The following is a 12,345-nucleotide window of genomic DNA, read 5'->3' as shown; positions in this document are numbered from 1 at the left end:
TTCCCCGGCGGCAGGTGGGATGCTGGGCCAGTTGGCTGGCTTGGCTGGAGAAGTTGGCTCCAGTGGAAAAGTTGACCGTTGTCTGGTTTTCCCGGTGCAGGCTGTGAAGAGCATCCCACTGTGGGGCTCGCGGTGGTCCATGCACCTCCACAACCCACAAACCTGTATCCTCCACAAGCTGTGTTTTCCCCAGGAGCATGAGCACGAAGGTCCAGCCCCACCAGCAATTCCCATGGAGCTGCAGAAGCCCCGTGATGTCCCAAGGGTGAGGGAAAACCTGGAGGAATATTCTGGAAAAGGGAATCCAGGGGGCTGTGGAGAGGATGGCAGGAGGGGCTGGGGATGAAGCTCGGTGTCGGGCAGCCCTGCTCGTAGAAGACACTGGACTGTGTGAAAAGGAGAGGCTGGATTCTTGTGTCCTTGAGCAAGATCATGGGTAAAGCCAGGTTCTGGACGAGGATGTAGCTCAAGGGGTGAGAGCTGATGGCATTGCCGGGCACGGGAGCAAGGGTGGCTGCCCGGAGTCCTGGCTGGCTGCCGCGGGCTCAGCGTGTGGGCAGGTGCCATCTCCTGGGATCTAATGCGAGAGCGACGTGGAGCCAGCCCCGGGGCTCTTGACTCATCACCCTCCTGCAACACCCATCGTGGGTGAGCACCTGGAATGAGGTCACAGGGTTTGGTGACAGCCTGCAACGCTGTCCTTCTGTCACCGGTGACTGGCTCTGGACCATGGCCCAGCACACACCTACCTGCTCTTGCCCCTGGACCTGCAGACCGTGAGACCGGGCGAGGAGAAGCATGTTGTCCCCAGGAGTTCGGAGGGCTTTGGTGCCTGGTGGTCCAGCACTGCTGGAAGGTAGAGGTGGGAACAAGACGTGCTGAACCATGGGGGGTGTGGCTGAGAAACAGGGACAAACATGCTGTTCCCGTGTCTCGGCTGGTGGAGCTGATGCTCCCCGTTAAGCTCGAGGCAAAAGGCATCATCCTCCGTGGTGAGGCTGGGAAAGCAACCTTTGGCAGGAAGAGATGGGCTTCACCTCCATCCTTCTCCGTGGTGGGCAACCAGCTCCCTCACTGAGCACTGTGGGACTCGCTCTGTCTCCAGGCTCCTGCTCTTCCTGGGCATCTCCGAGGAGCAAGACAGATGCACGATGGCTGCAGCCATCCATCCGATGTCCAACCCCGCTGATGTGAGCTACTTGCCCCCAGCAGGCCTTGAGGCACAGCCTGGAGTTGGGGAAAGGTTGGCTTGCGCGTGAGCCGGTTGATGGACTCAAAGAGCCACCTCAGCACAGGGTGACACAAAGATGACAGAATAAACAAGGCTGCTCTCGGGGAGGGCAGGTCAGCAGGGTCACCAGCCCAGGGTGGAAGGTAGGAAATGACTGAGGGGTGACAAAGAAGCCAAACCTGGTCAGTGTTACACCAAATGCTGCTCTCCTGTGCCAGCTAATGCACCCCGGGGGATTAAGGCTGTTGCAATGTGTTGGCAGGACAAATTGCAGGCAGCTACTGCCTGCTCCGCTGATGGAGGGCAGAAATTGCCTCCCCTTGGCTTGGGTGGTGTTTGGAGGTCAGTTATCACCTGCCAAGTTGGAGATGCCCAGGGAGTGATCCCCTCCGTGGTGGGGAGACCCTGTCCTGGACCTGCTGCTTCTGGTGATGGAAGCATTGGGAGCGTGGCTGTCTGGCAGCCACCATGGCAGGCAGCCCAGGAGAGCCCAGGGCAGTTTACAGAAGCTCCAGGAGCCTCCGGCTGGGGACTCTTCCTGACAAACACCTGGCCGAACCAGAGGGACATGGACCACAAGGAACCAGCCAGTATTGGGCCATCCCTGAGTCTGTCGCCGTGCACTGTCCAGGAGGCGGAGAAATGGCTTGATATAAAACATTTGGGCTTTGGGCAAGGCTTGTGATGAGGCTTCCTGAGAAACCACATCACCATGTGAGGTGAAGCGAGAAACCGGCCGGTGGCTGTGATGGACCCTCAGGTGCAGCAACAAGACGTGCCGTTGGGCTCTTCGTTATTTTCCTGGAAAGACAAAGGAAGGGCAATGCTGGTGGACAATACAGCCGTGCTCCCTGATGGATGAGTTGAGGTCAGCCCACGCCAACCCTTGAGGGACGGTGGCTGGGAAGTGATGGGCAGAAGTGTGGAAGAGCTGAACTTCCCCAACACACTCCAGCAGCAAAACAGGTTGAGGAGGTTCCTTCCTGCTCACCCCGGTGCATTGCTCTCCAAACCAGAGTGGGAAAATAACAGTTTTTAAACCAGCCTCCAGAAGGGTGGTGAGTTAGATCTGGATTATTTTCCTGATGCGGCTTTGAGTGCAGCCCTGGGAGCGGCTGAGCTGGGCGGTGGAGGGATGTGGATGGACATCGGCTCCGGGACGATTGCGACGCCGCTTCGAAAACAGGGAGGCTGTGGCACGGTTCAGAGGCAGCGTGAAGATGTGCTTGGAGGCAGGATGGGTGCTGACCTGGGCCATTCTGGTCACCCCCATGCCTTTGGGTGTACCGGTCAGCATCTATGACATGCTCCAGGACTGGGAACCGGTGGGAGCCAGGTCTCCCTCAGGCTGTGGTAGCATGGAAAGCTGTCTCTCCTGCAAGATACACCAAAACACCCACCATCTGGGAACATCTTCCAGTGGGATGCCGTGGAGGCTCCCTGGAGAAGGGCAGCCCCGTGGAGATTGGGGATGGACCAGCCCTGGGCTTGCCCCGGGAGTGAGACCACACTGGGATAGCCCACCAGACCTACTCCCTGAGCAGCCACAATGCTGGAGGAGCTGGCTTGTGGCTGTGTGGTTTCCTTGTGCTGCTGGAGGACCTGGAGTCTTCAACTAGGCTGGTCTGTGTCGTGAGGGGGACAGAGCCTCCAGAGACAGCAGCTGAGGAAGGAGAGAGTGTTACCTCCAATTAACTGGGGAGCAGAATGTTGCCCCCAGTTAGCACCAGTTGCGCAGGAGCATGTGGCACGTCGAGGGACCAAGCTGTGGCACTGATCAACAGCTTGCATCTCTAATATACCTTTTGGGCTCTGGGTGGGCAAAGACCCCACTGAGAAGCTTTCCCCATGCTCCTCAATCGTGCCCAGGGGTCATGTACACCGAGTGGAGCAATACTGGGAGACTGGATTTACCAGCCCTCCTCCCTGGAGGACACAGCCTATAATTAAGCCATGTACATAATGAGTTTTGTCAAAGTTTGGGTGCAGCCTGCCCATGAGGTCCTTGGTGGCATCACGCTCCTCCCTCCCCCCGTACTCCCAGGGGACGCACATATAGCAGGGAGTGCCAGGCAGCACCATCATTCCCAACCTGCTCTCCGGAACGCTCCAAAACGCCCAGCCTGCTGTCTACGGGACCATGAAGACCTGGATCCTACTTGTCGGGGCAGGAATGGCCCTGGGCTGCGTGTCTGGCAGTGAGTAATGGAGCTTTGCTTTGGCAGAGGGGCTAAACCAGCCGGTGCGTCCGATGGGAAGGGGCCAACGATGGGTTGAAAGCAGATGGTGCTGGAGCAGCTGGTTCCTTGCGAGATAGGATCCGGCAGAGCTTCACAGGGGAAAGGGTGAGGGATGTTTTCGTGGTGGAGGGCTTCCTCGAGCTCTGGGGGACTCAGTTTGTGATGAGGTGGTTTGTGCTTCTCTTTGACGGGTTGAGACTTCCCCTGGTCTTTAGCCTCGTCCACCAGTTTCTTCTGGATGCATCTTGCAGTGCTTTCGTTGTGCAAGCCCGCCTTCCCCCGGCTCCTCCACCCTCCCACACTGGGGGAGGACAAAGGGAAATATTTTTCTAGTACCTTATTCTCAGTCCCCCCGTGCCCACTGGAGGTGAGCGGAGGAGCCAGTCGGGCGCAATGGAAAACGCGCCGTGAACTCGGGTGTTTTGCCCTTCGCGACTCCCCTGAGGTCGTTAGGAGAGGAGACAGACTCGGAGAGGTGACCAAGAAGAGCTCGGTCTTCAAGGCAGGTGCAGCAACAAGGAGTGGCTTGTGGGCATCAGGCTCTGGGCGGAGCAGGACCTGGCATGTGACTACGTGCCTCTGTTGCCATCTTCTTGCACAAAAGGTGAACTGTGGTCTATTTGGCAGAAGGGAGCTTCGTCACTCCTGACGCTGCCAGCGGGCTGCAGCTGGTGGTTCAGAAGCAGCTGACTCCCCTCGGGATTAACGGTGAGGAGTTTTGCAAGGCTGGTGCAGAAGAGGAGTTTCTTCTGCTACAAACCAGCCGCTGGGTTGCCTTGAAGGCGGGAGGATTTGCCACGGTCCCGTCTTGTTTCACGCAAGTGCTGAGTTCTTCTTGCTTGGAGGAAGAACTGGGCTTCCTGTTGGCTGGGAAGCTGGGCAGCTTCACTGGTTTGTGTGGTGGCCTGTCCTCGGCACACGCTTCGGAGCAGAGCTGTCAGAGCATCGCCCCAATGGACCCGTCTGAGCTGCGGCTCCTCCACCGTGTGATAACTCCGCTTGTCCTCAGCCAGGCAGGACGGTGGTGGGAGATTTTGCCTGATTATCTCAGAAACAACTTGCACTCAGGGTTTTACGTGGTTTCAGCGGCCAGGAGCATGTAACTAAATATTTGGGGAGCTCCAGCCACCAATAGCTCTTTTGTCACAAGTTGATTTGTCCTCCAAGTGAGCCCTTCTAGAGGCAGGGCTGTCCTTTGGTCTGTGTGTGCACGACACAGCGAGGTCTTGAGTCAGGCCAGGGACTCAGGGACGCTGCTCTGAGAAGAGCCATAGCTCATGTTCACGTGCTAAACCGAGCTGGGAGCCGCTGGGAGGGCTCCGTCATGCCTCGGACATCTCCCCACACCTCGGTGAACGGAGCTGCTCAGGAAACAGCCCCTGTTTGCTCGGTCAAAAGTTTTTTGGCGGAAACAAAAAGGAGTTTTTTCTTGTCCAAAAAGGGATAGACCTGGCTGAAGGGCTAAAAATGAGGAAGAAATATTTATCTGGCTTTGTGCAGCCAGAAAACATCTCCTGGCTGGCCCAGCCACGTGTCGGCTGAGTAGCGGAGCGCGGATGCACTGTGCTGAGCAGTGCTGGCCGTGTCCTCCTGCTCCAGCCACCGTCCCGTGGCTGCAGCGTTGCCAGCTCTCCCAGAAACCCTGCTCTCCCCAAAAGCTCCAGCAGCCCCTCTAAACTTGACCACCATGAGCGGCCGACCGCTCCGCAGCTGTTTGGGTCCATGCCTGGGCGAGGAGGAGCGAACGCCCTCCCGCAGCCGCGTCCCCTGCCCTGGGGAGAAGCCTCGGCACCCTGAGCCCCGCGGGGTTTGGGGTGACGCTGAGCTGACACCTCCGAGGACTCTGCAAGGCTCCTGGCCTCGGCGGAGTCACTGCACGCCCCGGGATCGGAGCTTTGCTGCGACACGCGCTGGCACGGCGTGCCCCGGGACTGGGAACGCCTCGGCAGTGACTGGTGCGTGGATGGTTCCTGCCTTGCACAATTCCTCCGGGACTGCTGCTGGCAAAGGAGCCTGGATGCGTGGCTCAGGCTGGCTCATCCCAACCGCCGCTTTGGGAGCGAGGGCAACGCCGTCCTGGGGACAAGGATCTCGGCTGCCAACCGCATCAGACCTGGCTGTTCTGCTGCGTGGACTGGTGAGACTGGAGTGTCTGGACACCTTCAACATCATAGAACCCAGCATGGCAGGGGTTGGAAGGGACCTCTGTGGGTCCCCCAGCCCAACCCCCTGCCCAAGCAGGGTCACCCAGAGCAGGCTGCACAGCACCGCGGCCAGGCGGGGCTGGAATATCTCCAGAGAAGGAGACTCCACAGCCTCCCTGGGCAGCCTGGGCCAGGGCTCCGTCACCCTCAGAGGGAAGAAGTTCTTCCTCGGGTTCAGCTGGAGCTTCCTCTGCTCCAGTTTGTGCCCATTGCCCCTTGTCCTGTCGCTGGGCACCACTGGGAAGAGTCTGGCCCCATCCTCCTGACCCCCACCCTGCAGATCTTTAGAGGCATTTCGAAGGTCCCCTCTCAGCCTTCTCTTCTCCAGGCTGAACAAGCCCAGCTCCTTCAGCCTCTCCTCGTAGCAGAGATGCTCCAGTCCCCTCCTCATCCTCGTAACCCTGTGCTGGGCTCTCTCCAATAGCTCCTCATCTTTCTTGACCTGGGGAGCCCAGCACTGGACACAGCACTGCAGATGGGGCCTCAGCAGGGCAGAGTAGAGGGGGAGGAGAACCCCCCTGGACCTGCTGGCCACACTCCTCCTAAGGCACCCCAGGAGACCATTGACCTTCTTGGCAGCCAGGGCACGCTGCTGGCTCATGGTCACCCTGTCGTCCCCCAGCACTCCCAGTCCCTCTCCGCAGAGCTGCTCTCCAGCAGGTGCGCCCCAGCCTGTCCTGGTGCCTGGGGTTGTTCCTTCCCAGGTGCAGGACCCTTTGCTCATTCATCGCCCAAACCATGGGTGCCCCTTCCCTCTGCAGCCCTTCCCAGTTCTCCATGCATCACTACTGTCATCGCTACTGTGTCAGGATTTGCCCTGAGGGCATGCTTCACCTTCTGGAGTTCAAGGCAGGCAAATCAGAGGTGTTTAAGATGTAGCATGATGACAGGCTTGCGAGGGAAAGCACCACCCTTTCCTCCAGGGATCGCTTTGCAGGCTGACATCTTGGTCGGGACATGGCTTCTCACCACGTCCTTGGAGATGGTCACCTTCCTGTCTGCAACAAAGGGATGACAAGAAAGCCATGGCCGGGCTGTCTGCTGTCCCATTCCTCCCGTCAGGAGCTGATGGGTGGCACAGAGGACAAGGCGCCTTCCCTAAGCACGCGATCTCTGGGCTGTCTCTTGGTACACACCCAACATCTGAGTCTCTTACATCCCCTCTTTTCTTGACGGCAAGTGTCCCTCGTCCATCTGCGACATGACGCTTGTCCTAGTCAAAGCACAGCTGGAGTTGCCGCGTTATTTTTAGCTGTGTAATAAAGCACATGCTTGACGACACATTTATCCTATAAATAGCTCAGGAAGGAGTTCCCAGTTTTCCCAGCATTGCAGAAAGAGCGATGGTCCGGTTGCAAATAAGGGTTTCTGGAATGTGGCACTTCTCCTTCGGCCCAGAGACGGTGCGACCTGGGGCACTCCTGCTAAGCCTGGCATTAAAAGGGTGAATCAGAAGGAGCAATTAATGGTGGGGAGTCAAGAACGTGTTTCCTGGTGTGAAGTGGCCCTGACGTGGTGGACGTTCGCAGCCGAAGAGGAGTGACCCATGGAGATGGGCATCCCAAGGATTCAGCCACCCCGAAACTCTGACAAAGGATCCCAGACAGCTCCAGGGTCCAGGAGCTTGGTCCTTCGGGCTCTCTGATGAGCTTTGTCCTTTGGGCTCTTCGAGGAGCTCGGTCCTTTGGGCTCTCCCAGGAGCTTGGTCCTTCGAGCTCTCCCAGGAGCTTGGTCCTTTGGGCTCTCCCAGGAGCTTGGTCCTTCGAGCTCTTCCAGGAGCTTGGTCCTTTGGGCTCTCCCAGGAGCTTGGTCTTTCGGGCTCTTCCAGGAGCTCGGTCCTTTGGGCTCTCCCAGGAGCTTGGTCCTTCAGGCTCTCCCAGGAGCTTGGTCCTTCGAGCTCTCCCAGGAGCTTGATCCTTCGAGCTCTTCCAGGAGCTTGGTCCTTCAGGCTCTCCCAGGAGCTTGGTCCTTCGAGCCCTCCCAGGAGCTCGGTCCTTCGAGCTCTCCCAGGAGCTTGGTCCTTTGGGTTCTCCCAGGAGCTTGGTCCTTCGAGCTCTCCCAGGAGCTTGGTCCTTTGGGCTCTCCCAGGAGCTTGGTCCTTCGGGCTCTTTGAGGAGCTTGGTCCTTCGGGCTCTTTGAGGAGCTCGGTCCTTCGGGCTCTCCCAGGAGGGGAGCATGGGCAGAAGGGTGGCTGGTCCTAGGTTGTGGGCTGGATGGAGCAGGGTGGTCAGTCCGTCCTGACGACCACGCTGTTGTTTCTCTCTCCCAAAGACCTGTCCACGGCCTCTGACTCCTGCAGCGGACGCTGCGAGGAGCCCTACAGCAAGGAGGACGAGTGCCACTGCGACGCCGAGTGCGAGAGGTACCACAACTGCTGCGAGGATTACTACCGGCACTGCCAACCCGGTGAGCATCCCCGGGTGACGGGGGGCTTGGGGGGGCTGCCCTCCCCCTGGGACTCCCAGAGCCCAGCCGTGGGGTGCAAAGGGGTTGGTTGCAAGCACGTGTCCACCTGTGTTGATGTGTGGTCCTGGGCAGCCCCCAGCCCGCGTCTCCACCACCCTGACCTCCTTCTTTTGGCTCCGTGCAGGTGGAGAATGGGCCGCGGAGGGACCTCGCACCCGCGGTGAGTAGCTCCGCTTCTGAGCAAGGGCGACTGATAACCCCCCGGCCCGGTTTCACCCCGGTTCCACCCCACGTGCCTCGGGGCAGCCCGGTCCTCTGCTGCCTGTGGTTTTTGGGGGTCGATGGCATCGGGGTGTCGTGTCCGCACCCACACCACCCCGTCACCAGCCGCTCCGAGCCCCGGCGTGTCGTTGCTGAGCAGATGGAGCAGCAAGAGCCCCAGCATCGCCTGCCTGTTTAACGCTTCGTTATCTCCCTTGGCCAGAGCCGGGTGAAGCAGGCAGGCCCAGGGCGACCAGAGCCAGGGGCGAGCTGGCGTTTGCATCCCCTGGTCACCGCACATGGGAGATCAAGAGGGGGCTGATGCCAGCAGATGGGTTGCAAGGAGCGGTGTCGTGCCTGGGAGACAGGGACTGGTGCTTCCCAGCCCACCCAGTGGTTAATGGAAGGCTCCCGTGTCTGCAGCCCTGTGGCCAGCTCTTAGAACCACAGAATGCTTTGGGTTGGAAGGGACCTTCAGAGGTCATCTAGCCCAACCTCCCTGCAGTGAGCAGGGACATCTTCAACTAGATCAGGTTGCTCAGAGCCCCATCCAACCTGGCCATGCCCTCTTGTCCCCGGGGCATGGGGTTGGTGTGGGTTGGGACCCCCTTGCCACCCCTGCACCCCTCCATGCTGAGCACCCAGCTCTTACGGCATCCCAGGATCGTGTCACCCGTGCAGCATCGGGTGCTGCATCACCCTCGCTGCTCCCTGGGCAGCTAATCTGCAACCCTGGGAGCTGCTGCCCGCTCTTGCCAGCCTCCCGCCTCTCCTTGCAGAGGGTTTCTCCAGCAGTCGAGACGCCATCACCGACGAGGAACTCCTGCATGTCTCAGAGGAGCTTTACAAGGCGGACCACAACAAAGCCCAGCCAACCGACATCACCATCAACCCCCAGTACCAGGCCTCCGACGACGAGACGGGCAACCAGGAGGATCGCTCCCCGCAGCCGTGAGTGTGCACCAGCATCTTCAGGAGGTGGCCAGGGGCCACCACGGCAGAGACCGTCCGGCAAGGCAGGGTACAGGGCTGGTTTTGGAGGGGACCTCTGCTTCCCAGCTGAGTGCAGGATCTGCTTTCTTCTAGGCTCTACAAATACGTCAATGAGAAGCTCTTCTCCAAACCCACCTACGCAAGCTTCATCAAACTGCTGGACAACTACCAGAGGGCGACGGGCAGGGAGGAGGAGGTGACGGCGGAGGAGCTGAGGGAGCAGGACAACTTCCTTACGGAGGTGATGAAAACCGAGCTCATGAAGAAACTCTTCGCCTTCCTCCACAAAAAAAGTGAGTGTGGAGCAGAGCAGGGCTGACCTGGGGGAATGGGGGTCCCTGCACCTTGGGGACCCAAAAGGAAAGCCCCAGCTGGGTGGGAGATGACCTGTAGGATGCAGACTGGAGGAGCACAGCAGCAGGCTCTCCAGAGCTGGCAGGACGTGGGAGAACTGAGCAGGGCAAAGCTAAATTGTTCCTGAGGGAGAGAGCTGGGTCAGGGCTGGGGAGAAGCCCCAGCTGTGCTCCCATCCCGGGACGCCGCTCCCACCTCTCCACGTCCCCTTGCTTGCAGACCGCTATGGCTCCGAGCAGGAGTTCGTCGCCGATTTGAAGGAGATGTGGTTCGGCCTCTACTCCAGAGGAGACGGCGAGCAGGACTCCAGTGGCTTCGAGCACGTCTTCTCCGGTAGAGCCCGCACCGGTGGGACGGGGGGTGCCGGGCAGTGCCGGGCTGGGGGCTCACCCCAGGGTCTCGCTTGTGTTTAGGGGAGGTGAAAAAAGGGAAAGTGTCTGGATTTCACAACTGGATTCGCTTCTACCTCCTGGAAAAGAAGGGCATCGTCAACTACTTCAGCCACAACTTCGACGGGCCGGTAAGTGATCCCGTGGGGTCTGCGGCCGGCGGCGCTGCACCAGCCGGCCACATCCCGAATCGGCCGCGTCCCACATGGGGCAAAGCAGAAGCATCAGAGATGCTCAGCCTACCACGTCCCCTCTGCCACCCTGCGTGGACCCTGGGATGGAGGCAGGGTGGGAAGGTCCAGAAAAGGCGATGCAACGGGCAAAAGGGGCTCCCAAATCACAAGCAAGAGATTTGAGATCGGGGGACTCTGTCTGGCCGCCCCTCAGACCAGCTGAAAGCTGCTCTGGATCTGTCCCTGGAGAGGACGTGAGGATGCCCGGCTTCGTATGCAGATGGGCTTTGCTTGAATTCCCTGCCCTGCTGCACCCGGAGCCGAGCGGAGCCGGGGGTCTGATCCCCGAACCCCCTCTCCCCAGTGGGACACCTACCCCGACGTGCTGGGGCTGCAGTTCAGCTGGGACGGCTTTTACAAGGAGGTGGGCTCTGCCTTCATCGGCTCCAGCCCCGAGTTCGAGTTTGGCCTGTACACGTTGTGCTTCATCGCGCGTCCTGGGAGGCTGTAAGTACTGTACCTGTCTGCATCTGTCCGTCCATCTGTCCACCTGTCCACCAGCCGTGGGGCCAGCGGTGCCCTCCTGAGCCCGGGCAGCAGCCGGGTCGGCCCCTGAGCCCAGCTCTGGGGCATCACGGGTGGGAGGGCATCAGGGATGGAGCAGTGCTGGTGTGGGGACACCAAGAGCACCCTGGAGATGGGATTGTGGGGTGAGGGGGTCAGGGATGGAGCAGTGCTGGTGTGGGGACACCGAGAGCACGCTGGGGATGGGATTGTGGGGTGAGGGGGTCAGGGATGGAGCAGAACTGGTGTGGGGATACTGAGAGGATCCTGGAGATGGGATTGTGGGGTTTAGGGATGGAGCAGTGCTGGTGTGGGGGCACCAAGAGCACCCTGGGGATGGGATTGTGGGGCGAGGGGCTCAGGGATGGAGCAGAACTGGTGTGGGGACACCGAGAGCATCCTGGAGATGGGATTGTGGGGTGAGGGCATCAGGGATGGAGCAGCGCTGGTGTGGGGACACCGAGGACATCCTGGAGATGGGATTGTGGGGTGAGGAGGTCAGGGATGGAGCAGAACTGGTGTGGGGATACTGAGAGGATCCTGGAGATGGGATTGTGGGGTTTAGGGATGGAGCAGTGCTGGTGTGGGGACACCGAGAGCACCCTAGGGATGGGATTGTGGGGTGAGGGGGTCAGGGATGGAGCAGAACTGGTGTGGGGACACTGAGAGCACCCCGGCGATGGGATTACAGGGCGTCAGGGATGGAGCAGGGCTATGACACAGGCTGTGTCCCCACAGATGTCACCTGAGCCTGGGTGGCTACAGCCTCAGCATCCAGACCTACACCTGGACCAAGTCCACCTATGGCAACGGCAAGAAATACATCGCCACCGCCTACGTGAGCTCGCCCTGAGGCTGGGAGGAAGGGGGGTGACCACAGCCCCGCTTTGCAGCCCTGGGCTGCCCCACGCCAGGGACCCGCGGCACTGGGCAGGACTGGTCTGGCTCTGGGAGGCGGCCGGCGATGCTGCAGGACCAGTGCAGGGTACTGGAGGGGGCTGGGCAGGGCGGTGGTGCCCGTGCCCTGCGTGGAGGCAGCGATGGGCTGGAGGCAGCAGCCTTGGCACCCCCCAGTCCCATCGAGCGTTGGGTTCCCCAGTCACAGGAGGAGAGCAGGGTGGAGGGGGGGGACTCACGGTGGAAAGCAGCACCCCCGAGCGAAATAAATACCGACCCTGGATGGAGAAGTGTTGAATTCCTCAGTGCAGGAGCTGCTGCTGGCCGTGCAGCCTGCCCTGCGCCCCGTCACAGCTCCCCACCGCTTCTGTGCCAGTGAGGGGGCAGATCCCGGCCCGGGGTGGGTGCTGGGACCCCCCCGGGTGCTGCCGGGGCTGCATCCAGCCCCTGGGGTGTAGCAGGAGGGGCTGCACGCCCTGCTCTTGCCTCAGCCTCCAGCCCCGGAGCTCCCCGTTACGGCTGATGGAAGCGAGGGACGTGGAGCCAAGTGGGTGATGATCCCCCCAACACCTCCAGGAGCCCAGGGTTGGGGGGCTGCAGGGCTGCTCCCCCCCCATTCCCTGCAGGCAGCTG

The 12,345-nt window shown here is 60.4% G+C and overlaps 1 protein-coding gene across 2 annotated transcripts; it reads left to right on the top strand.

Annotated features, from left to right (window-relative positions):
• The first annotated feature begins 3,371 nt into the window (after window positions 1–3,371).
• On the top strand, window positions 3,372–11,843 carry ENDOU (endonuclease, poly(U) specific). Of its 2 annotated transcripts, XM_075445744.1 has the most exons (10): window positions 3,372–3,429; window positions 7,947–8,081; window positions 8,266–8,301; window positions 9,024–9,029; window positions 9,122–9,293; window positions 9,429–9,628; window positions 9,909–10,022; window positions 10,103–10,209; window positions 10,616–10,758; window positions 11,554–11,843. In XM_075445744.1, exons 1-10 carry the CDS (start codon window positions 3,372–3,374, stop codon window positions 11,666–11,668), a joined length of 1,086 nt encoding a protein of 361 aa, XP_075301859.1. In that variant the 3' UTR covers window positions 11,669–11,843. The 2 variants fall into 2 exon arrangements, with proteins under 2 accessions (XP_075301859.1, XP_075301858.1); XM_075445743.1 differs by lacking the exon at window positions 9,024–9,029.
• The last annotated feature ends 502 nt before the right edge of the window (window positions 11,844–12,345 follow it).

The sequence above is a fragment of the Opisthocomus hoazin genome, chromosome 32 (genome assembly GCF_030867145.1).
Source record: "Opisthocomus hoazin isolate bOpiHoa1 chromosome 32, bOpiHoa1.hap1, whole genome shotgun sequence".
NCBI lineage: Eukaryota > Metazoa > Chordata > Aves > Opisthocomiformes > Opisthocomidae > Opisthocomus > Opisthocomus hoazin.
Note: the sequence above shows the minus strand (reverse complement) of the source record. Positions and strands in the feature narration are given on the sequence as shown.

What these genes read in the sequence shown, in the direction of transcription:
- ENDOU (XM_075445744.1), top strand. Translation starts at nt 3,372, where the DNA reads ATGAAGACCTGGATCCTACTTGTCGGGGCAGGAATGGCCCTGGGCTGC. An exon ending in CTACCGGCACTGCCAACCCG is followed by an intron (nt 8,082 to 8,265) that starts GTGAGCATCCCC and finishes GGCTCCGTGCAG; the next exon opens with GTGGAGAATGGGCCGCGGAG. An exon ending in ATCGCGCGTCCTGGGAGGCT is followed by an intron (nt 10,759 to 11,553) that starts GTAAGTACTGTA and finishes GTGTCCCCACAG; the next exon opens with ATGTCACCTGAGCCTGGGTG.